The sequence below is a fragment of the Phocoena phocoena genome, chromosome 4, assembly GCF_963924675.1.
Source record: "Phocoena phocoena chromosome 4, mPhoPho1.1, whole genome shotgun sequence".
Taxonomy (NCBI): Eukaryota; Metazoa; Chordata; class Mammalia; order Artiodactyla; family Phocoenidae; genus Phocoena; species Phocoena phocoena.
Window position 1 is genome coordinate 62,099,667 of NC_089222.1, and position 26,244 is coordinate 62,125,910.

Below are 26,244 nucleotides of genomic sequence, written 5' to 3' on the forward strand. Positions count from 1 at the left end.
GTTTAATGATTTTGGAATTTTTGCTTCTAATTTATAAGATATGAAACAAAGAAGTCAAATTGACTTACACACATAGTGTTTTAATTCCAAGAACAGCTGGCCACCATGAACCAGAAAATGACCTTACTCCATTTTGGAGACTGGTTCTTTCCTTCCCTTTCCCTTTGTGGAACTCTTGGTCTATGTAGAGATGACAGAACACCCACTCATCTGCCTTCCCTGGGAACCCTCACTGCACATACAGCAGGATCTGACTGGCTGGTTTCATCCCTCATATATGTGTCCTCATCTAAAATCCAATTTGTTTTCACCTTTTCCCCAGAGGCCTCCATGACTGGTCACATTGTCATCTTGATGATTCTGCTCTGCAACCTCTCCCAACCCTTCTTGGAATGAGGCACAGAACACATTTGCTCATGAGCCCAGGCTGGAGCTCTGATGCTCAACATCACACCTATATACTAACTGACTGCTCTGTAGGCTCCTGTGGTCTGTGACCTGTGGGCGTGGATCACCAGCCCTTTTCTAGCGGTCTTCACAGAGGCACCCTTGACCCAGCCTTCCACACCCCATGCCGTCTCTTCCAAGAAACATGGGAGGTGAACTTGGCCTATATGTTTGGCAAAGAAAATGGTCAAGCTTCTCAGAGGCATTTCCAGGGAAAATTCCAGGATGCTTTCAGGCTTCTAGTTTCAAACCAGATCTTTTGGTTACTCAGAGTAATTTTGAGAACACATTTTGAACTCTTTTTGGTAACCAAGACCCTTAAAGATAGAATTAAATGGTGCTCCCTGACACATGGAAGAATTAATTTGCCTCAACTACTAGACTCTGACTCCCCTAACTAAACTATGAGTTCCTTGAGCTTGCATTTTGTTTGTTGTTTTCTTGGCATGTGGTGGTGGGTCATCAATACATGCTGAATAAATAAAAAATCAATCACCTAGCAAAGCAAAGTTTTTGCAAATTTTGGGTCACAGATAAAAGAGTTCAGCTCTTCTTAAGCTCAACACAGCAAGTATACATGCAATGCTACAATGTATCAACCTTCCAATCCTTGATTTGCTGCCCTGTTGAGTTCTGGTCTCCTGCTAAATAATAGACTTGGTCTGTTTCTGGAGACAGAAAGTGGCTGACACCCGGCCAATAAGCCCTGAGAAGACTTCCCTTTACTGCATGGCCTAAAAGAATCTGCCAAGCTGCCTTCCCAGCAGGTTCTGACATGTTTTTATGAATCCTTCAGTAGATGCCTCTCCTTAAACCCAGTTCAGAGCAACTTTCATAGTTCTCTTTCTCATATTGGTCCCCAAATAAAAAGACACATCCCTGAAAGAGTGAAGCAATAAATCAGCTTACTAGTCTGCCCCAAAACTTCACAACAGCCTCAGGAAAGCTTATGCTTCAAAAGCCGACTCCCATCTCTCCCTCCCTTCCTCCCTGCAATTTCAGCCCATTGTATCTTGTTCTGTCCTGAGAAGATCATAGGAGTGTGGACCTTGAAGGGATGTTCACACACCTTGTCTCACCAGCACAAAGCTGGAATGAGGTCCCTTTTAAGGGGCTGCTTCTCACAACCTGCAAACATTTCACATGTACTACCCAGTCATTAAGAGATTTTCCTCTTTACACACTGACTATCTAGAAGATTAAAGATGATTAGTGGCTGCCAAGTTACTGGAGAAGTGGGAAGAAGAGGGCCTAACTTTTAATTCTGCTCCCAGCACTCTCCAGGAAGCTGACCATCTGCCAGCACATAGGCTGGCCTCTGAGAGATTACTGACCACTCACCTGCAACTTGCCCTGCTGCCTTGTGTGGGACATGAGAAGGTCTTCAGAGGATGACATGCTTCTGGGCAGTTCTGTTGCGGCTAGGCAGGCCCCAAAAGTCTGGAGCATCTGAGCAGTGCTCTTCAACGCCAGAGCAAAGTTTTCAATGGCCTGGAAGTTCAGACAATCATAACAGTGTGGAGGGATTAACATTCACCAATATGCTCTCTCAATAGGACAGGAGAACTATTTCCTGAGTATATGAAATAGGCCATGCATTGTACTTTGTGCTATACATTTGTCTGTCATCTCAATAATCTAGAGTGGAAGGCATTTTATCTCCATTTTATAGGAGAGGGAACTGAAGCTCTAGCAGGTCATGTAAATTGGCCAAGATCATATTACTAGGACAGTAAGGAAGGAAAGAAGGCAGGATTCAACCAATGGCTGTTCTATTTTTTCAGGAGTTTTCTGAGGATCAAAAGGAATGGCAAATTTGAAAGAATCTTGGGCACAGATGAGTACCTTACAAATGTAACAGTAAGAACTAAGAGAATCAGGTGTAAAGCCTGGAAATGTCATCCTAGAAATAGGGGAAAGCCAAAGGCTTCCTGTGGCGAGTCCAATTAACAAAATAACTTGATTCCATGTGTCTGATTAGTGATTATTAGTAATTGGTGATTATTAGTAATCACTAATTGGAAATTGTACAGAGGACCTGCCCCTAATAGAGTGATTCAGAAAAGCTTGGCCTTAGTCTTGGCTCTGCCACTGCTTGACCATATGACCTTAGATAAATCACCTCTTTACTCTGTAAAGCCCGTGAACCACAACTACTGAAGCCTGCACGCCTAGAGCCCGTGCTCTGCAACAAGAGAAGCCCGTGCACCGCAAGGAAGAATAGCCCCAGTTCGCCGCAACTATCTCTGCCCACGCACAGCAACGAGGACCCAATGCAGCCAAAAATAATAAATAAATAAATAAATAAAATTTATAAACAAAACCAAAAAAACACAACCAAAAAGAAAACATTACACTCTAAAACAGGGTGAATTCTCCTACTTAATCAAATGTAGTTGAGGTGTTTGTTCATCAGTAAATTTTTTTTAAATAAATTTATTTATTTTTGGCTGCATTGGGTCTTCACTGCTGTGTGCATGTTTTCTCTAGTGCAGAGAGTGGGGGTACTCTTTGTTGCGGTGTGTGGCTTCTCATTGCGGTGGCTTCTCTTGTTGCAGACCACGGGCTCTAAGCACGCAGGCTTCAGTAGTTGTGGCGCACGGGCTTAGCTGCTCCACAGCATGTGGGATCTTCCCGGACCAGGGCTCAAACCCATGTCCCCTGCATTGGCAGGTGGATTCTTAACCACAGCAGCATGAGGGAAGTCCTCATCAGTAAATGTTGAACAACATGTTTCCAAAGTGAGTAGATAGAGAGGTGTGCTGACACTGCAAGGTGTTTTCAGGATGGTGAAAGCAGCTTCTGATTTTGCATAGAAAACCTAATCTTCTCAAGGGTATGGGGCTAGGAGAGAAGGGAAAGGGGAATGACAACTTTATATAGACAAACATTATTTGCTGAGTTTCAATCTCACTTTTTCCTTAATATTCCTGACCCTTCTAGTTTAGCATAATAACCATCACTACGAGTAAGTAGGAAAAAGTAAAATACTATATTTCAGATGCTTTCATAGACATTATATCACTTATTCTGCATATCAAACCTTCAGGTAGCTTTTGTTAGTCCAAGGTTTCCTACCATTGGCACTACTGATATGTTGGTCCAGATAATTCTTTATTGTGGGGGGCTGTCTAGTGCATTATAAGATGTTTAGCAGGGGCTTCCCTGGTGGCACAGTGGTTGAGAGTCCGCCTGCCGATGCAGGGGACACGGGTTCGTGCCCCGGTCCGGGAAGATCCCACATGCCGCGGACGCGGCTGGGCCCGTGAGCCATGACGGCTGAGCCTGCCCGTCCGGAGCCTGTGCTCCACAACGGAAGAGGCCACAACAGTGAGAAGTCCGCATACCGCAAAAAAAAAAAAACAAAAAAAACAAATAGAAACATATTAGGGCTTCCCTGGTGGCACAGTGGTTGAGAGTCCGCCTGCTAATGCAGGGGACACGGGTTCGTGCCCCGGTCCAGAAGGATCCCGCGTGCTGCGGAGCGGCTGGGCCCGTGGGCCGTGGCCGCTGGGCCTGCGCATCCGGAGCCTGTGCTCCGCAACAGGAGAGGCCGCAGTGGTGAGAGGCCCACGTACCGCAAAAAAAAAGATGTTTAGCAGCATTGTTGGCTCCTGCCCAGGATACGCCAGTAACACCCCTCTCCCCAAGTTATGACTATAAAAAACATCTATCTGAAGACATCAATAAATGCCCTCTGCGGGAAAAATTGCCCCAAGCTGAGAACCACTGTGTTAGTTGCCGGGGAGAAAACAAACTCAGAGAGGTTTAGTAACTCCCCTGAGCTCAGATAAGAAGCAATGGTGGCAACATTTAAATGCAGCTTCTTCTGACTTGGTGGGTTTCAATCTGTCTGTACACTAGAATCATCTGGGGAGTTTTGTGACCCACTAATGCCTGAGACCCATCCTAGATCAAGTAAATTAAATTCTCTGAAGTATAGCAGGGTATTTTGCAAACTCCCCAGGTGCACCCTAAATCAAGTCCCCCAAAACCCCCATACCATAAAATGAGCCAAGACGAAGGTAATCAGCAAGAGAAGCCCTAGCTTTTATCCTTGCACCTTGTCTCTCCCCCAGCCTGTTGCTTAGAAAACCCAACCTTCCCGATGTTAGGCAGTCACGGGCAATGACTGCCCAACAGTTGATCTCTAGGTCTCCTGTCTCTAGAAAACCAGGAGGGACACTGAAAAGGGCACATAAATTGGTACTTACAGTTCGATGATTTATCCACTGACTGTGGTGATATTCCAAAGTTCCCCCTAAGTCCTCTGTCAGTTGGCTTTTGTCGATGTAGTGATGAAGGTCAGAAACGGAGTTTAACATAACGATCTAAAACAGAAAACACCCAATATATTACTCACAGATAATTAAGTAGCTCATCTAGATTCTACTGTTATTTAACTTAAAAATTTGTTTTATTTTTTGGCTGCGCCATGCAGCATGCAGGATCTTAGTTCCCCCAGGGACCGAACCCATATCCCCTGTGCGGACAGGGGACATGGAAGCAGAGTCTCAACCACTGGACCACCACAGAAGTCCCTACTGTTGTTTATATAGTACTTCAACTTTGCCTAATCAGGCATTTATATCCAAAGATGGTTACTTCAACCAGTAAGTAACTCTTTCCATTTTCCCCCTTTGAATGAGGAATAGCAGTGTTAAACAGCCTGCAACAAAACAGTGACTTGAATCAGTGAGTTCAGTTCTAAGCTGCGTAGAAGTCAGTTCTTGCTTTAGGTAAATTTTTGTCACAAGTTCCCAGGCTAAAGTATACCCTTCAGCCACCAAAAGCAAACGCTGTACTGAGACCTAAAAATCTGCAATGAAAATTCAAATAAAAGGTGGGCTGGTGAATATCAAAATAAAATTAGAACACAAGGACCTATTGAGGAGTATGGACTGAGGAGATTCACTACACTGATGCCCCTTCTATGCGGGATGGTGATATACCCCCAACTTATCTCATGTGGAGAAAGTTTGGAGGTGATTGTGAGTGGGTTTTCATAAATTAACAAGCCTGCTGATGAACAAATGCCCAGACATCTAGAGGAGGATGACATACTCCAATCTGTCCCTTTTTACTCCACTGCAGTGGTCCTGCCCAGGGAGCAGTCCCGGCTCTCTGTAGCAGGGACCATATCATACCCCTACTCACTCTCATCTCTGAAACACACCACCCTTGTAGCCTTTAACTGATGACTTTATATTTCTTCAGTCATTGATTATTTTGACCTGTGAGTATAATAAACTTCTTCCTGCAAAGCCTCCCCCTCATTTCTTCCTGTGGCAGCACTGACCTTACCATGTCATATCCAACATGTACATTCTTAGAACAGATTCTTGGTCAGAGGACATGAGAATATAGGCTTTTTTCTATTTATATAGTTTTAGTCAAGTGATAAATTTGGGATGAAAAGAATATAAGTTAGACCTCCAAAGTCTTCAGGTAAAACAAAACTGACTGACTCATTCAACATATCTGTATTGAACTTCTAATAATTGCCAGGCTCTGAGGGATAAAAGTAAGCACAAAAAGTCCTGCGTTCAAGGAACTGAAGTTTAGTGGGATTTGATTCTACATATCACTATGTTAACCTTGTCAGGCTCCACGTTCCATGCCTTTCTCCTTCACTTATGGAAAGGAGTTTGGGAATTTTAAAATTTATTTTTATAACATAAGAGAAGGGGGAAAAACAAACAAGCCTGAATCCATCTCTGTCTTTCCCTCCTAAAATTTGTTTTTTAATAAATGCATTTTATTTATTTTATTTTTGGCTGCATTGGGTCTTCATTTCTGCGCGCGGGCTTTCTCTAGTTGTGGTGAGCGGGGGCTACTCTTTGCTGTGGTGCACAGGCTTCTCATTGTGGTGGCTTCTCTTGTTACAGAGCACGGGCTCTAGGCACGCGGGCTTCACTAGTTGTGGCTCGCAGGCTCTAGAGTGCAGGCTCAGTAGTTATGGCACACGGGCTTAGTTGCTCCACGGCATGTGGGATATTCCCGGACCAGGGCTTGAACCCGTGTCCCCTGCATTGGCAGGTGGATTCTTAACCACTGTGCCACCAGGCAAGTCCCTTTACTCTTATTCTTGAAATTTTTCTATGAGTTGAAAATTATTTCCAACTCAACGAAAAATAAAACCAAAAATATATTAGAAACTTTTCTATATCACTATAGATTTATCTTATTTTTCTTCTGTTTTTCATTTCTCAATTGAGATATAATTTACATAAATAAAATGCACAGATTTTAAGGGTACAGTTCAATTCATTTTGACAAATGTATACACACATGTACACTTTTTAAACAAGATATAGAACATTTCCTCAGAAAGTTCTCCTAGGCCTCCTTCTGGTCTCCACTATCTCCACCGCCAACAGCAGCCACTGTTTTAATTGTCTATCACCGTAGCTTAGTTTTGCCTCTTCTTGAACTTTATATAAAAAGAATCACAGAGTATATACACTTCAGTGTCTAGATTCTTTCTTTCAAGAGAATATTTTTGAGATAAATCCATGTTGTTGCATGTTCAGTACTTCACTCCTTCTTTATTGCTTAATATTATTCCTTTACATACATATGCCACAATTTCTTTATCTATTCATCTATTATTGCAAATGTGTTTTCATTTCTCTTGGGTGGGTCATGGGGCAGGTATATGTTTAACTTTGTAAAAAATTGCCAACTGTTTCCACCATGGTTGTACCACACCGTACCACTTTTGATGGTAGCATAATATTTAACTGACTGGGTAGACCATAATTTATTTAACCAGCTCCCTGTTGTTGGGCATTACTTTTTTCCCAATCATTTACTATTACAAACAATTTGGTAATGAATATAATTATATATGCAGCTTTGTGTATGTGCGTGAGGTACCTGCAGAATAACTCCTATAGGTAGGTCAGAGAGTATGTACATTTTAATTTTTGATAAACACCGTCAATCAGTCTTTCATATTGGTCATTACCAACTTCATTCCTAACAACAAAGTATGCAAATGCTTGTTTGCCTCATATCTCTGCCAAAGTTAGAGGTAAAAAAAATTTTTTTAACATCTTTAATGGAGTATAATTGCTTTACAATGGTGTGTTAGTTTCTGCTTTATAACAAAGTGAATCAGTTATACATATACATATATCCCCATAGCTCTTCCCTCTTGCATCTCCGTCCTGGCCACCCTCCTTATCCCACCCCTCTACGTAGTCACAAAACACCGAGCTGATCTCCCTGTGTTATGTGGCTGCTTCCCACTAGCTATTTTACGTTTGGTAGTGTATATGTGTCCATGCCACTCTCTCACTTTGTCCCAGCTTACCCTTCCTCCTCCCCATATCCTCAAGTCCACTCTCCAGTAGGTTTGTGTCTTTATTCCTGTCTTGCCCCTAGGTTCCTCATAACCTTTTTTTTTTTAGATTCCATATACATGTGTTACTGTACTTGTTTTTCTCTTTCTGACTTACTTCACTCTGTAGGACAGACTCTAGGTCCATCCACCTCACAACAAATAACTCAATTTCATTTCTTTTAATGGCTGAGTAATATTCCATTGTATATATGTGCCACATCTTCTTTACCCATTCATCTGTTGATAGATATTTAGGTTGCTTCCATGTCCTGGCTATTGTAAATAAAGCTGCAATGAACATTGTGGTACATGACTCTTTTTGAAATACGGTTTTCTCAGGGTATATGCCCAGTAGTGGGATTCCTGGGTTGTATGGTAGTTCTATTTTTAGATTTCAAGGAATCTCCATACTATTCTCCATAGTGGCTGCATCAATTTACATTCCCACCAACAGAGCAAGAGGGTTCCCTTTTCTCCACACCCTCTCCAGCATTTATTCTTTGTATATTTTTTTGATGATGGCCATTCTGACTGGTGTGAGTTGATATCTCATTGTAGTTTTGATTTGCATTTATCTAATGATTAATGATGTTGAGTATTCTTTCATGTGTTTGTTAGCAGTCTGTATATCTTCTTTGGAGAAATGTCTGTTTAGGTCTACTGCCCACTTTTGGATTGGGTTGCTTGTTTTTCTGATATTGAGCTGCATGAGCTGCTTGTAAATTTTGGAGATTAATCCTTTGCCAGTTGCTTCATTTGCAAATATTTTCTCCCATTCTGAGGGTTGTCTTTTCGTCCTGTTTATGGTTTCCTTTGCTGTGCAAAAGCTTTGAAGTTTCATGAGGTCCCATTTGTTTATTTTTGGTTTTACTTCCATTTCTCTAGGAGGTGGGTCAAAAAAGATCTTGCTGTGATTTATGTCATGGAGTGTTCTGCCTATGTTTTCCTCTAAGAGTTTTATAGTGTCTGGCCTTACATTTAGGTCTTTAATCCATTTTGAGTTTATTTTTGATTATGGTGTTAGGGAATGTTCTAATTTCATTCTATTACATGTAGGTGTCCAGTTTTCCCAGCACCACTTATTGAAGAGGCTGTCCTTTCTCCACTGTATATTCTTGCCTCCTTTATCAAAGATAAGGTGACCATATGTGCGTGGGTTTATCTTTGGGCTTTCTATCCTGTTCCATTGATCTATCTTTCTGTTTTTGTGCCAGTACCATACTGTCTTGAATACTGTAGCTTTGTAGTATACTCTGAAGTCCGGGAGCCTGATTCCTCCAGCTGTTTTACTTTCTCAAGATTGCTTTGGCTATTCGGGGTCTTTTGTGTCTCCATACTAATTTTAAGATTTTTCTGTTCTAGTTCTGTGAAAAATGCCAGTGGTAGTTTGACAGGGATTGCACTGAATCTGTAGATTGCTTTGGGTAGTAGAGTCATTTTCACAATGTTGATTCTTCCAATCCAAGAACATGGTATATCTCTCCATCTATTTGTATCATCTTTATGTCTTTCACCAGTGTCTTATAATTTTCTGCATACAGGTCTTTTGTCTCCTTAGGTAGGTTTATTCCTAGATATTTTATTGTTTTTGTTGCAATGGTAAATGGGAGTGTTTTCTTAATTTCACTTTCAGATTTTCCATCACTAGTGTATAGGAATGCAAGAGATTTCTGTGCATTAATTTTGTATCCTGCAACTTTACTAAATTCATTGATTAGCTCTAGTAGTTTTCTGGTAGCATCTTTAGGATTCTCTATGTAGAGTATCATGTCATCTACAAACAGTGACAGCTTTACTTCTTCTTTTCTGATTTGGATATCTTTTATTTCTTTTTCTTCTCTGATTGCTGTGGCTAAAACTTCCAAAACTACGTTGAATAAGAGTGGTGAGAGTGGGCAACCTTGTCTTGTTCCTGAACTTAGTGGAAATGGTTTCAGTTTTTCACCATTGAGGACGATGTTGGCTGTGGGTTTGTCATATATGGCCTTTATTATGTTGAGGTAAGTTCCCTCTATGCCTACTTTCTGCAGGGTCTTTATCATAAATGGGTGTTGGATTTTGTCAAAAGGCTTTCTCTGCATCTATTGAGATGATCATATGGTTTTTCTCCTTCAGTTTGTTATTATGGTGTATCACATTGGTTGATTTGTGTATATTGAAGAATCCTTGCATTCCTGGAATAAACCCCACTTGATCATGGTGTATGATCCTTTTAATGTGCTGTTGGATTCTGTTTGCCAGTATGTTATTGAGGATTTTTCCATCTATGTTCATCAGTGATATTGGCCTGTAGTTTTCTTTCTTTGTGACATCTTTCTCTGGTTTTGGTATCAAGGTGATGGTGGCCTCATATAATGAGTTTAGGAGTGTTCCTCCCTCTGCTATATTTTGGAAGAGTTCGAGAAGGATAGGTGCTAGCTCTTCTCTAAATGTTTGATAGAATTCACCTGTGAAGCCACCTGGTCCTGGGCTTTTGTTTGTTGGAAGATTTTTAATCACATTTTCACTTTCAGTGCTTGTGATTGGTCTGTTCATATTTTCTACTTCTTCCTGGTTCAGTCTCGGAAGGTTGTGCATTTCTAAGAATTTGTCCATTTCTTCCAGGTTGTCCATTTTATTGGCATAGAGTTGCTTGTAGTAATCTCTCATGATTCTTTGTATTTCTGCAGGGTCAGTTGTTACTTCTTCTTTTTCATTTCTAATTCTATTGATTTGAGTCTTCTCCCTTTTTTTCTTGATGAGTCTGGCTAATGGTTTATCAATTTTGTTTATCTTCTCAAAGAACCAGCTTTTAGTTTTATTGATCTCTGCTATAGTTTTCTTAATTTCTTTTTCATTTATTTCTGATCTGATCTTTATGATTTCTTTCCTTCTGCTAATTTTGGGGTTTTTTTGTTTTTCTTTCTCTAATTGCTTTAGGTGTAAGGTTAGGTTGTTTATTTGAGATGTTTCTTGTTTCTTAAGGTAGGATTGTATTGCTATAAACTTCCTTCTTAGAACTGCATTTGCTGCATCCCATAGTTTTTGGATCGTCGTGTTTTCACTGTCATTTGTCTCTAGGTATTTTTTGATTTCCTCTTTGATTTCTTCAGTTATCTCTTGGTTATTAAGTAGTGTATTGTTTAGCCTCCATGTGTTTGTATTTTTTACATATTTTTTCCTGTAATTGATATCTAGACTCATAGCATTGTGGTCGGAAAAGATACTTGATATGATTTCAGTTTTCTTAAATTTACCAAGGCTTGATTTGTGACCCAAGATATGATCTATCCTGGAGGATGTTCCATGCGCACTTGAGAAGAAATTGTATTCTGTTGTCTTTCGGTGGAATGTCCTATAAATATCAATTAAGTCCATCTTGTTTAATGTAGCATTTAAAGCTTGTGTTTCCTTATTTATTTTCATTTTGGATGATCTGTCCATTGGTGAAAGTTGGGTGTTAAAGGCCCCTACTACGATTGTGTTACTGTCGATTTCTCCTTTTATGGTTGTTAGTACTTGACTTATGTATTGAGGTGCTCCTATGTTGGGTGCATAAATATTTACAATTGTTATATCTTCTTCTTGGATTGATCCCTTGATCATTATGTAGTGCCCCTCTTTGTCCCTTGTAATAGTCTTTGTTTTAAAGTCTATTTTTTCTGATATTAGAATTGCTATGCCAGCTTTCTTTTGATTTCCATTTGCTGGAAGAAGAACATCTTTTTCCATCCCCTTACTTTCAGTCTGTATGTGTCCCTAGGTCTGAAGTGGGTCTCTTGTAGGCAGCATATATATGGGTCTTGCTTTTGTATCCATTCAGCCAGTCTATGTCTTTTGGTGGGAGCATTTAATCCATTTACATTTAAGGTAATTATCGATATGTATGTCCTATCACCATTTTCTTAATTGTTTTGGGTTTGTCATTGTAGTTCTTTTCCTTCTCTAGTGTTTCCTGCCTAAAGAAGTTCCTTTAGCATTTGTTGTAAAGCTCGTTTGGTGGTGCTGAATTGTCTTAGTTTTTGTTTGTCTGTAAAGATTTTAATTTCTCCGTTAAATCTGAATGAGATCCTTGCTGGGTAGAGTAATCTTGGTTGTAGGTTCTTCCTCTTCATCACTTTAAATATGTCCTGTCACTTCCTTCTGGCTTGCAGAATTTCTGCTGAAAGATCAGCTGTTAACCTTATGGGGATTCCCTTGTGTGTAATTTGTTGTTTTTCCCTGGCTGCTTTTAATATTTTTTCTTTGTATTTAATTTTTGATAGTTTGATTGATATGTGTCTTGGCGTGTTTCTCCTTGGATTTATCCTATACGGGACTGTGTGCTTCCTGGAGTTGATTAACTATTTCCTTTCCCATATTAGGGAAGTTTTCAACTGTAATCTCTTCAAGTATCTTCTCAGTCCCTTTTCGTTTTCTCTTCGTCTTCTGGGACCCCTATAATTCGAATGTTGGTGTACTTAATGTTGTCCCAGAGGTCTTTGAGACTGTCCTCAGTTTTCTTCATTTTTTGTTTCTTTATTCTGCTCTGCAGTAGTTTAATAATTTCCACTATTTCATCTTCCAAGTCACTTATCCGTTTTTCTGCCTCAGTTATTCTGCTAGTGATCCCTTCTAGAGAATTTTTAATTTGATTTATTGTGTTGTTCATCACTGTTTGTTTGCTCTTTAGTTCTTCTAGGTCCTTGTTAAACATTTCTTGTATTTTCTCCATTCTATTTCCAAGATTTTGGATCATCTTTACTATCATTATTCTGAATTCTTTTTCAGGTAGACTCCCTATTTCCTCTTCATTTGTTAGGTCTGGTGGGTTTTCACCTTGCTCCTTCATCTGCTGTGTGTTTCTCTGTCTTCTCATTTTACTTAACTTACTGTGTTTGAGGTCTCCTTTTCACAGGATGCATGTTCGTAGTTCCCATTGTTTTTGCTTTCTGCCCCCAGTGGCTAAGGTTGGTTCCATGAGTTGTGTAGGCTTCCTGGTGGAGGGGACTAGTGCCTGTGTTCTGGTGGAGGCTGGATCTTGTCTTTCTGGTGGGCAGGTGCACGTCTGGTGGTGTGTTTGGGGGTGTCTGTGGCCTTATTATGATTTTAGGCAGCCTCTCTGCTAATGGGTAGGGTTTTGTTCCTTTCTTGCTAGTTGTTTGGCATAGGGTGTTCTGCACTGGAGCTTGCTGGTCGTTGAGTGGAACTGGATCTTGGCGTTGAGATGGAGATCTCTGGGAGATTTTCACCGTTTGATATTATGTGGAGCTGGGAGGTCTCTTGTGGACCAATGTCCTGAGAACTTGGCTCTCCCACCTCAGCTGCACGGCCCTGACACCTGGCTGGAGCACCAAGAGCTTGTCATCCACACGGCTCAGAATAAAAGGGAGGAAAAAAAAATGAAAGGAAGAAAGAAGAAGAGAAAATAAAATAAAGTAAGTTTATTAAAATAAAAAATAATTATTAAAAAAATTTTTTTAAGTAATAAAAAAAAGAAAGAAAGAAGAGAGCAACCAAACGAAACAACAACCCCCCCCAATGATAACAAGCACTAAAAACTATACTAGGAAAAAAAAGAAAAACGGACAGACATAACCCTAGGACAAATGGTTAAAGCAAAGCTATACAGACAAAATCACACACAGAAGCATACACATACACACTCACAAAAAAAGAAAAAGGGAAAAAAATATATATATTGTTGTTTCCAAAGTCCACCTCCTCAATTCTGGGATGCTTCATTGTCTATTCAGGTATTCCACAGATGCAGGGTACATCAAGTTGAATGTGGATATTTAATCCACTGCTCCTGAGGCTGCTGGTAGAGATTTCCCGTTCTCTTCTTTGTTCGCACAGCTCCTGGGGTTCAGTTTTGGATTTGGCCCCGCCTCTGCGTGTAGGTCGCCTGAGGGCATCTGTTCTTCGCTCAGACAGGACGGGGTTAAAGGAGCCGCTGATTCGGGGGCTCTGGCTCACTCAGGCCGGGGGAAGGGAGGGCATGGAGTTCGGGGCAAGCCTGCATCAGCAGAGGCCAGTGTGACATTGCAACAGCCTGAGGCACACCATGTATTCTCCTGGGGAAGTTGTCCCTGGATCATGGGACCCTGGCAGTGGCGGGCTGCACAGGCTCCCGGGAGGGGAGGTGTGGATAGTGACCTGTGCTTGCACACAGCCTTCTTGGTGGCCACAGCAGCAGCCTAAATGTCTCATGCCCGTCTCTGGGATCCACGCTAATAGCTGCGGCTCACGCCTGTCTCTGGAGCTCCTTTAAGCGTGCTCTTAATCCCCTCTCCTCGTGCACCAGGAAACAAAGAGGGAAGAAAAAGTCTCTTGCCTCTTCAGCAGGTCCAGACTTTTCCCTGGACTCCCTCCCTGCTAGCCGTGGTGCACTAACCCCTTCAGGCTGTGTTCACGCCGCCAGTCCTCTCCCTGCGATCCAACCGAAGCCTGAGCCTCAGCTCCCAGCCCCCGCCTGTCCGGGCAGGTGAGCAGACAAGCCTCTTGAGCTGGTGAGTGCTGGTCGGCACCGATCCTCTGTGTGGGAATCTCTCCACTTTGCCCTCAGCACCCCTGTTGCTGCGCTCTCCTCTGTGGCTCTGAAGCTTCCCCGCTCCGCCACCCACAGTCTCCGCCTGCAAAGGGGCTTCCTAGTGTGTGGAAACCTTTCCTCCTTCACAGCTCCCTCCCACTGGTGCAGGTCCCGTCCCTATTCTTTTGTCTCTGTTTTTTCTTTTTTCTTTCTCCCTACCCAGGTACGTGGGGAGTTTCTTGACTTTTGGGAGGTCCAACGTCTTCTGCCAGCATTCAGTAGGTGTTCTGTAGGAGTTGTTCCACATGTAGATGTATTTCTGATGTATTTGTGGGGAGGAAGGTGATCTCCATGTCTTACTCTTCCGCCATCTTGAAGCTCCTCCAGAGGTAAAATTTTTTTTTTTTTTTTCAGAGGTAAAATTTTTAATCTTGTCATTTTAATTTGTTTTCCTTTTATATGTATCACAATGTTGGTTTTAATTTTTACTCACATTTGCCTATATTTGTCACCCCCATATTTTAGACCCTGATTTTTCTTTACTCATACTATTAGTTTCTCTTCCTTTTTCAATCTCTTTCTACAGTCTTGGACATCACCTTTTATATAACACCACTGGATTTATATAATTCCAGTACTCCTTTACCCAAGTCACTCCCCAACTCAAAAACCTTCACTGGATTCCCATTGCCTACTGAATTAAATTCAGAACCTTTATCCTTACACTTAAGACATATTCCATGTTTCTTACCTTTTCTTCTAAAATATGATCCTATATGTACTTCCAATAAGAATGGGGCTTCCCCACGGACCTCACATAAAGAGTGTACTTCCTGCTTCCATGTCCTTACACATGCCGTTCCCTCTGCCCAGAATGCCCTCCTCTCCCTCTCTGCCTGAGGAATCCTACCTTCCTTGGAAACAAGCTCACATGCCATCTTCTCCGCATGCCCTAAACAAATGCAGACAAGAAGAAAGGTCATGCTTACCGGCACTTTCATTTTAAATTCATCTCGATAGTACTTAATGCCAATGTCAGTGAATGTCCTCTGGATAAAGCAGGATGGACGAAGAATGAATATGAGCTGCAAGTTTCCTGGAAATGCTACCTGGAAGGATCATAAAAAGTGTCAGGGCAAATGTCACATCCATTGGTCTCCTCTTGCGCAAGATTACACATGACAAAGTTAAAGTGGACACCATGGATACCAAGAATTAGAATATATTTCACAGGATTTCACAGCTGAAAGAGCTCTTACTGGTCACATAATCTAAACCCTTCCTTAAAAGCAAAACCAAACCAAACAAACAAAAAATTTTCTGATTTAAAAAACAATTTATACACTTTATAGAAAAATTGAGAAATTAATAAAAGTATACATTAGAATAAGAAAACCACCCATGATTTCATAACCATTCTTAATATTTCAATTTAATTATTTCTAGGCTATTTTCTCTGCTTAAATATCTAGCGTAGTTAAACTCAACCTGTAGAAATATTTTGCAACCTGCCTTTTAATTTAATATTATACCATGAGCTTTTATTCCTGTTATTAAAAATTCTTTGGAAATATTTTTATGGGTGTACTATTTAACCAATCCCTTATTACTAGTGATTTAGGCTCCTCCATATTTTTACTATTATAAATAACACTAAAATGTAATCTTTATCCACATTTTAGAGCATAGCTTCCTAGAAAAATTGCTGAGTCAAAGATTTAGTATTTTAAGGGCTCTTAATGCATCTTATTGCTAAGTTGCTTTCAGGAAGCACTGTTCTCATCTTGAGGTAAGATTCTGAGAAATGAGATAACAAATTCATGTAACAACTTAGCATCAAAATTGGGAATCCAAGTCTCCCATCGCTCATGGCTTTCCATTCTTCCAGTGGTTCTCAAGAAAAACCTGCTGAAGTGCTTCTTAAAATATAGTCTGGTCTTGGGACTTCCCTGGTGGCACAGTGGTTAAGAATCCACCTGCCAATGCAGGGGACACGGGTTTGAGCCCTGGTCCAGGAAGATCCCACATGTCGCGGAGCAACTAAGCCCATGAGCTAAAACTACTGAGCTTGCGCTCTAGAGTCCACGAGCCACAACTACTGAAGCCTGCATGCCTAGAGCCCGTGCTCTGCAACAAGAGAAGACACCACAATGAGAAGCCCACGCACTGCAACAAAGAGTAGCTCCCGCTCGCCACAACTAGAAAAAGCCCATGCGTAGCAACAAAGACCCAATGCAGCCAAAAATAAATAAATAAATAAACTTATTTTAAAAATCATAATAATCTGGTCTTTACCCTGAAATATTCTGATTCATTAGGACTGGGATAAAGTCCAGATATCTGTATTTTTAACAAGCACCTAAAGAGATTCTGACTGGTAGTCAGGTTTTCAGACGCCCGCACTATAGGATTTTTCACACATAAAGGTGATCAATGTAATTCTTGGACACATTAGTCTCAAGTATTAGATGAGTCAAGTATTGTCAATGAAACCTGGGAAACCACAGCTCTCTGGAGGCCAGAACTCTGGAATGGTCATGGGCACTGTCTAAATCCTCAGGGCATCAACCATCGTTGTAGTTATCCCTCAAATAAATATGGTAGGGAATTCCCTAGTGGCGCGGTGGTTAAGAATCTGCCTGCCATTGCAGGGGACATGGGTTTGAGCCCTGCTCATGATCCCACATGCCACAGAGCAACTAAGCCCATGGACCACAACTACTGAGCCCGTGTGCCACAACTACTGAAGCCCATGCGCCTAGAGCCCATGCTCCACGACAGGAGAAGCCACCACAATGAGAAGCCTGCGCACCACAATGAAGAGTAGCCCCCGCTCACTGCAACTAGAGAAAGCCCGCACGTAGCTAGGAAGACCCAGCACAGCCAAAAATAAATAAAGTAATTAAATAAATTAAAAAACTAAACCAAAGGGACGAAACAATCCATGCATAAAGAGAAGGGAATCTTCCATTCCCCCATCTTTGAAATTCAAGTTCCTAAACAGAAGATCCTTGCATTTTTTTATGTCTGGACGGGACAAATGAGCTGAGACACTATTTGTGTATCTGGATGAGGCTCCAAAGTGATCTGAAAGAGACTCTGTATGTGTCCATGTCCCTATGTGTGACTGCTTCTGTAAGTAGGCATAACTGAGGCTTCAAACATCCCTCTTCCATCCCAGCCTCTACATTACCATCCTACCATATCCCATCATCTTCAGCCAGTCCCAACTGCCCCAGGGAGGCATGCTTTGGTGGAAATGTTGGTGTGGCTGACCCTGAGGTGTCTTTGCCTGCTCATGTGGCTGAGTTCCCTGGTCTGAGGTCCCTACAGCGAAAGGATGCATGTACTTGCCAGAAGGCAACAAACAGGGGTAAAAATCAGACTAATAAGATGGAAAAGGAAGCCTATCCAAGGTTCTGCAATTTAATGCCAAAAGCAAGCACCTATCGTATCACTTTGTTTGGCTTTGCCAGTGTCTTTCTAATTTGTGAAAAAATAATTTGAAAACTAAAATGAAGACTGCCTTAAATTAGGTGATCCCCAAAGCAAACCCTAAGATAAGAATTTGGGTCTAAAGAGTTTACTGAGGAGGTGATCCCAGGAAAAAGAGTTAGGGAGTATGGGGGCGCTGGTGAGACGGTGATGGCTAGAGAGCCAGTGTATCAGTGAGGGAGGACTGCTGCGGGCAGAAAAGGCCAGGGCCCTCCAAAATTCTGTACGGAATGTACCTCAGAACTGTTCCACTGAGGGGTGCAGAAGCTGGGGTATTTATCCACCAACGCCCGTAACTCAGTAGCTGCAGGTCACTGCTGGAGCATTAACTTCCCAGCACTCCTTACCCACTCCTCTCCAGTGACCAGAGAGGTCAATAAGGTAAAGAGACTCAGGAAGCCTTTGACATGCTCAGGAATCATCTGTAAGTGACCTTCAGGTGGCAGAGCGGATACGGACATGAAACAACAGCCTCTGCTACAAAGACCTTCCCAAAATTTGGCATAAAATGACTTCCACTTCCCCATGACTTTGATGTGAAATAGTTGAATAGACAATTTAAATGACCTTTATAATAAGGCACAAAAATAAATATTTACAGCTATTCGTGTCAAGGATGCTTTTACGGAGCTCCACTTGTCCCTTCGTCTGTCGATAACAATGACGAATCCGATGCTGGCAGCCTCCACACTGCAAAAAAGGGTGTGGTCAGTATCAGACACAGTGAAACACATGGGTTCTGTGGGGCTCCTTCAGCAGAACAATTCCACTGTCTCCGTGTCACTCCAGGCTCGCTGTGTAAACACCCTGCACAGCAATAGGGGATAACCGGGTCTGACTTCCCTGATAAAGGAACCAGCTTCCTCTCCTCATCTGAGCCTGGCAGCCTTCACAAAACAGAAATATTTCATGTCTCAAACTTCTCAAGGGCTCTGTTTCTCGCTGGCAAATGTATGAAACACCCAATGAGCACAAGGACTCACGTCAGTCGGGTACCACATGTCGCAGTGTAGGCAGAGGACCTCGAGGTTCAGCTCTGCCATCTTTCCACTCCCAAGATGGACATTCAAGGAGCTATCAACATCCTTCCCTAGGAGTCAGTCCCAGAAGTGTTCAGAAATAACACACGTCAATGGGGAAGACAACTCCCTTCCAGTACCTGGTCACAAATGGCCAGAAAACCATAGGCACAAGAAGGTATCAACTTCATAAAAACAAAAAAAAGCTGTTTGGTCCCCTCTGAAGTCCCCACAAAATTCTCACAAATTTTTTTAAAACTAAAGCCCTAAAAGGGAAAACATTTTTCTTCTTCCTCTTTGGGAGAAACTATGGGAAGAAAGAGCAAGGGCTTTGGAACCTGGTTCATATCCTACTGCTGCCACTTACTAGCACTGAGACTTGGGGTCATCACCTAACCTCTCTAACGCTGCTCCCTAATTGGTAAGATGAGAACAATACCACCAATAATGAAGTGTAATTCTGAAGCCAGACTGACTAGGTTTGAAACATGAATTTTTATATAAATATGAACTTATATATTGTGTACTTGTGTGCAAGGGAAGTTACTTAACCTCTATAGTTTCTCAGACTCCTCATTTGTAAAGTAGGAACAATAATAGTACCTGTCGAGTTGATGTGAGTACTGTAGAGTTGATGTGAGGATTAAATGAGTACGTATAGATGTATAAGATGCTCAGAATAATGCCTGACACTTGACAACACTGTATAAGTACTACTGTTATGATGATTTCTTATGTGCTTGTCATGAAGATTAAAAGATATCAAGGTCACAAAAAGTAGCTGGCCTATAGTAAACCTTCAGTAACTCTCTAATTTGGGTAAAAGGTGAGCTTTACCCTAAAAAGTATATGTATGTAAATAAGGCAGAAGATCTAAGCAAATTCTGCAAGATAACATAAATAGCTGATCTGAAGTAAGCATTATTGGGCCAACCCATTATCACAGTTCCACATTGACCCAGGTTCTCTCACTGGAAACATTTTCCACTCCAGGCCACAGTGCAAGGAAGGGTGGTCCTACTGGTTGTAAGAGGCAGGGATCAGAGATTAAAGATGCAACTGTGGCCGGAATTTGAGGGGCATAGCTGTCAAGAGGGGAAGCCTCAGAGAGGAAACCCTAGAAGTTTTCATGGAAATTCCCCTTTAATGCTTAGCCAACTCCTGGGCCCTATGATTTTAGGTGAGACTCCAGGAGTCTGGCAGAGAATAGCAATTGCACATGTCAGAACTGATGAGAAATTATGAAGCTTGCATAGTTCTGAGGAGAGACAATTGGTATTTGGGCCCAGCCAGAAGAGGCAGACTTTGATGAACACCCTGGGCATTCAGGTGAAACTCTATAAAGGCCATACTCTAGGATAAATGAAACACCATAGGAGTTTCCACAGGATTAAGGCTACACTCCAGGAGTAAGGACAAAACAGGAATAAACTTGCCCAAAGCAAAACTAAAACCAGGCCTGAAAAAGATTAAGATGAGTCACCAGTATTTTAACTGCCAGTGCATATATATGTATAACCGAATTGCTTTGCTGTACACCAGAAACTAACACAACACTGTAAATCAACTATACTTCAATTAAAAGTTTTTTAAAGATGCATTATTTCAACAGAGAACTAGAATCCATAATAAAGAATCAAATGAACCTTCTAGAATTACAAAACATCAATGTCTGAAATTAAGAACTCATTCAATTTGCTTAATAGCAGATTGAACACAAGCAGAAGACAGGATAAGTGAAATAAGATAGATCAATTAAAAATATTCAAACTGAAACACAGGGGGAAAATGGAAAGAAAAGAATGTAAAGGAGATGTGGGACATGAACAGAAGTCCCAGAAGGAGAGGAGAGAGTGTATGTTATAGAAACAATACTTGAAAAAATAATGAAGAAATTTCCATATCTGATCAACGACATCATCTCACAGATTCAAGCAGCTCTTCCAATACCAAGCAGGATAAATGTAAAGAAAAGCTCACCTAGACATATCAGAGCCAAGTAGCTGAAAATTAAAGATAAGGAGAAAATTCTTAAAAGCAACTGGTGAAAAAAGATACATTACCTTCAGAGTAACATTAAAAATAATCACTGATTTTCAAACTATGGAAGCCACAATCCAATGATATATGTTCAGAGTATTTTTTTTGTTTTATTTATTCATTCATTTATTCATTCATTCATTCATTCATTTATGGCTGTGTTGGGTCTTCGTTGCTGCGCACGGGCTTTCTCTAGTTGCAGAGTCCAGGGGCTACTCTTCATTGCGGTATGTGGGCTTCTCATCATGGTGGCTTCTCTTGTTGTGGAGCATAGGCTCTAGGCATGCGGGCTTCAGTAGCTGCAGCATGCAGGCTCAGTAGTTGTGGCTCGCGGGCTCTAGAGCAGAGGCTCAGTAGTCGTGGCACACAGGCTTAACTGCTCCATGGCATGTGGGATCTTCCTGGACCAGGGCTCGAACCCGTGTCCCCTGCATTGGCAGGTGGATTCTTAACCACTGCGCAACCAGGGAAGTCCCTGTTCAGAATATTGACCTAAAAAACTATTCATTTAGAATTCTATACTCACTGACAATCTATTTTAAAAAATGAAGGTGGGCTTCCCTGGTGGCGCAGTGGTTGAGAGTCCGCCTGCCGATGCACGGGACGCGGGTTCGTGCCCCGGTCCGGGAAGATGCCACATGCCACGGAGCGGCTGGTCCCATGAGCCATGGCCACTGAGCCTGCGCGTCCGGAGGCTGTGCTCTGCAAAGGGAGAGGCCACAGCAGTGCAAGGCCCGCGTACCACAAAAAAAAAAAAGAAGGTGAAATAAGGACATTTCCAGACAACTAGAGCTGAGAGAATTTATTGCCAGTAAACATATACTTCAAAAAATATTAAAGGATGTTTTCCAGGCTGAATGAAGTTGTAAGCATGAAGGTGTAAGAAAGAAACAGCCTGAAAAGAAGGTTTAGGAAGTCTTTCATTCCTATCCAAAAAACAAACAAACAAACAAAAATACCTGGTTAAATTAAAAACTCATATTTGTCCTTAAAAACATAAGGGAACTTGAAGACAAAAATTTAAATGAACAAATTCCAGAGAGAGTTAAGACCTTCTACAGTGAGCAAATACTGGAGGAGGCTTTCATAAGAAGTGGCAGTCACCTACTCTGGTAATAGGCAAATGAATGTTCCTAAAAGGAAATAATCCCACATGGCAACCTCAATCTCCAAGAAGGAATACAGGGCACTGTATACATTAAGTATGTGGATAAATATTATCAACTATGCTTTTATTTCACTAAAAGACTATTGACTATTCAAAGCAAAAATAATAACAAAGTATTATTAAATATAATATATATGTAAAATGATATGTACTGTAACACTAGAGAAACCACTGCTCTTCTAATAGAAGAGTTAAAATGGAATACTGAAAATATTTGAATGATTCAAGGGTGGGCAGGTGCTATAGACTGAATTGTGTCCCCCTCAAATTCATATGTTGAAGCTCTATCAATGTGACTGTAACTGGAGATAGGGCCTGCAAGGAAGTGATAAAGGTTAAATAAGGTCATAAGTGTGGAGTCCTAATTCAACAGGGCTGGTGCCCTTACAGGAAGAGGAAGAGACACCAGAGCTCTCTCTGCTATGTGAGAACACTGTAAGAATACAGCTGTCAGCAGTCAGAAAGAGAGCCTTACCAGAAACGGAATCAGCTGAAACCTTGACCTTTGACTTCTAACCTCCAGAACCATGAGAAAAGAAATTTCTGTTGGTTAAGCCAGCAGTCTATGGTATTTTGTTATGGCAGCCAGAGCAGACTAATATGGCAGGAAAGGAGGAATAACGGAACAAGTCACAGATGGTACAAATAGCAAGATGGTAAATTTAAACACAACCAATCTCAATAATCACATTAACTGGAAATGGTCTATATGACTCCATTAAAAAGGCAAATAGTGTCAGGGTGAAAATACTGATTACAAGAGATAGTGATTACACTTTAAACATAAAGACAGATACATTAAAAGAAAGAGGATGGTAAAAGATATGCCATGCAGTCAGTAATCATAAGAAAGCCAGTGTGGCTATATTAATATTAAAAAGAGTAGAGTCAAAGAGAGGGAGTGTTGGCAGAGATAAATGATTCATAAAAATTAAAAAGTCAGGGCTTCCCTGGTGGCTCAGTGGTTGAGAGTCCGCCCGCCGATGCAGGGTACAGGGGTTTGTGCCCCGGTCTGGGAGGATTCCCCATGCTGCAGAGCGGCTGGGCCCATGAGCCATGGCCGTTGAGCCCGCGCATCCAGAGCCTGTGCTCCACAACGGGAGAGTCCACAACAGTGAGAGGCCCGTGTACCGCAAAAAAAAATAAAAATAAAAAAGTCCATAGATAGCTAGTGGGAAGCTGCGGTATAGCACAGTGAGATCAGCTCTATGCTTTGTGATGACTTTAGTGGGGTGGGATGGGGAGGGTGGGATGCGGAGGGTGGGAGGGAGGCTCATGAGGAAGGGAATATAGGTATACATATAGCTGATTCATTTTGTTGTACAGCAGAAACTAACACAATATTGTAAAGCAATTATAATCCAATAAAGAAATATATAAAAATAAATAAATAGTTTATTAGGAAGATATAACAATCCTAAATGTGTATGTATGAAGTAACATTGATTCAAAATACATTAATAAAAATTGATAGAACTAAAAGGAAAATAGTTAAATCCACAATCAAAGTTAATGATTTTAACACCTCTCTCCTAATAACTGATAGAACAAACAGCCAAAAAATCAGCAAGGATATAGACTTGACTTTGAAGAACTCAGTGTCCATTCTTTTTAGAAGGACACAGGACATTCATCAAATAGTCCATTATCCTAGGCCACGAAGCAAATTTCAACACATTTTAAAGAACTGCAATCATACAGGTTGTATGTCTGATCACCATGGAATTAAATTGGAACTCTATTATTCTGTTTTATTTTTCATTTCCTTCCCCCCTCCCTCCCTCCATCCCTCCCTTCCTTCCTTCCTCCCTTTCTTCCTTCCTCTCTCTCTTTCTTTCCAATCCTTTTCTTTTCTTTGGGTTTAACTGCCATTGTATTTTTTTAACTTCTTAAGGTAGAAGATTGTATCATTGATCTTTCCTATCTTCCTATCTTCCATCATAAGTATTTAAAGCTATAATTCTCCCCTAAACACTGCTTTAGCTACATCATGTAAATGTTGATATATTGTTTTCATTATTGTTCAGCTAAAAGTGTTTTCTAATTTCCTTTATCATTTCTTCTTTAGTTTATGGATTATTTAGAGGTGGTTGCTTAGCTTCCAAATATTTTTTTTCTAATCAACGATAATAAAATCAGAATAGTGGTTTCCTTGGGGGAGGGAAGGGGTAGGAGTGCAGATATTGATAGAAAAGAAGCAGGAGGAAACCTTCACAGAAATATTCTATACCCTCATCTGGGTGGCTGTTACATGATGTATAGACAGGTAAATATTCATCGAGCTATACAGTTGAGATGTGTGTACTTTATGTAAATTATAACTCAGCTTAAAACCCCAAGGAATTAAATAAATTCAAGTTGTGAAAAAGGAAAAATATTATACAACTTAAAAACAACGATCCATACTTATCGAGTGCACAATAGGTGTCAGGCACTGATCAAAGGGCATACAACAATAACCAAAACAGTTCTGTAGTACAGCAAAAACAAACCAACATCAATAACAACAATAATTTTAGACAACAGCTACTTTAATCTTCAGCTCCTACCATATATCAGGCATCTTTATTTTTTAATCTTAATCTCATGAAATAGATACTGTTGTCTCCATTTTACAGATGGAGACTGAATAGACTGATAGAACTTTTGCTTGATATCACACTAGCAAAACTGGATTTCAAACTCAGAGCTCTCTGATAGCAATGCTTACACTCTTAACCCCACCCCATGGCTCCCCTGCAATTTTTTTCTCACAACAGATGTGCCTGTATCTTGTGGCAGTTTTATTTTGTATATTTTGCTGTTACTAGTGTTTTCTATTTCTTTTCTTTTTTCTTTAAAACAAATAATTATTCAATTCAATGTTCTAAGAGAGCATCTAGGGCTCTTCAGCAAGATGGAGCTGGGAGAGGCTCAGCAATATAATATAGTATGTAAACACAGGATGTCCTTTGATCTATGAAATAAACAGCTGTCTGCATAGGTGGCTTCCCCAGCCAAACCAAGGGCAAATGTCCCTCAGAACAAGGCTCTTCTCAGTTCCCTGCAGACCAAGGCCCAAGACCAGAGCATCTGGGTAAACAGGGTGGGATCTGCTGGGAATATACCTGTGTACATAAAGGACTGTGTCTCCTGACACAACCGTGTACAGGCCACAGTTGTGTATGGCCATAATTCAGAAAAAAGAGTTAATGAATCATGACAATGATTTTGAATATAGTCCCTCCCATAAGGAATACATTCTAAAAAACATGCGGTAATATCAACTACTGAGGGGTTTATTTTTCCACCCTATCTGGTTCAACAAAAGGGTCAAAACCTCAACTAAACCAAATGCACAGGAAATGGGATTTCTAGACAACACATTTCTTTAGGGAACATTTGGCTGTTTTAATCCCTTTTGTTCTTTTGAACACTAAGGTCCTATGATAGATTAGCTGCATGAATACTATTTAATAAAATCCTCACAACCACTCTCACAACCAGGTTGGTGATAATATTTCCACTTTATAAATTAGGAAAATCACCCTCAAAGGTGATTAAAACATAATAATAACTTGTCCAAAGTCACATGCTATGTGCGGAGCCAAGATTCAAATCTTCTGACTCCAAGGGCAATGCTCAAGCCACAAAACCCACACTCTCTTAGTGTGGAAAATCTTTTCACACTATATTCCTTCATTTCCAGTCTTAGTAACTCCTCTGTAACAAATATAATTAAATTTTTGATGAGTCAAAATTTGAATATGACTAACTATAAATATATGAGTGTAAGAGATTGAGGTAAATGTGTTCTGACCCCAAAATACCAGTTTTGTGGTTGATATGGTACATGTTTTCTTAATTAAGCTCTAATATTAATATATTTTCTATGATTTGCCTTTTTCAGTAAGCTAGGTATAGAAAATATTTAATTAACTGAAATTTTACTGCATTGTCATAAGACTGAGTCAAATGTAGGGCGACCAACCATCCTGGTTTGTCCAGAATACTCTCCCCAACGTGGGTGGGCATCATCCAACCCACTGAGGGCCTGAATAGAACAAAAATTTGAAGGAAGAGGGGATTCATGCTCTCTCTCGGTCTGAGTGTTGAGCTGGGACATTGATCTTCTGCCCTCAGTGCTTCTGATTCTCAGGCCTTCAGACGAGGACTGAAATCTACAAAATTGGCTCTTTGGCTTTTAGGCCTTCAAACTACACCACTGAACTTCCTGGGTCTCCAGTCTGCAGAGGGC

General features: G+C 40.9%; 1 protein-coding gene across 1 annotated transcript in view; it reads right to left on the bottom strand.

Moving 5' to 3' along the window:
* The window catches only part of MCF2L2 (MCF.2 cell line derived transforming sequence-like 2), a 189,599-nt gene that overhangs the window by 135,253 nt on the left and 28,102 nt on the right, over nucleotides 1–26,244 (bottom strand). The window contains exons 3-6 of the mRNA XM_065875824.1: nucleotides 18,380–18,470; nucleotides 15,275–15,394; nucleotides 4,662–4,778; nucleotides 1,789–1,938 (exon numbers count right to left, since the gene is read on the bottom strand). Coding sequence (XP_065731896.1) covers nucleotides 1,789–1,938; nucleotides 4,662–4,778; nucleotides 15,275–15,394; nucleotides 18,380–18,470 — 478 coding nt within the window. The remainder of the gene's footprint in view (nucleotides 1–1,788; nucleotides 1,939–4,661; nucleotides 4,779–15,274; nucleotides 15,395–18,379; nucleotides 18,471–26,244) is intronic.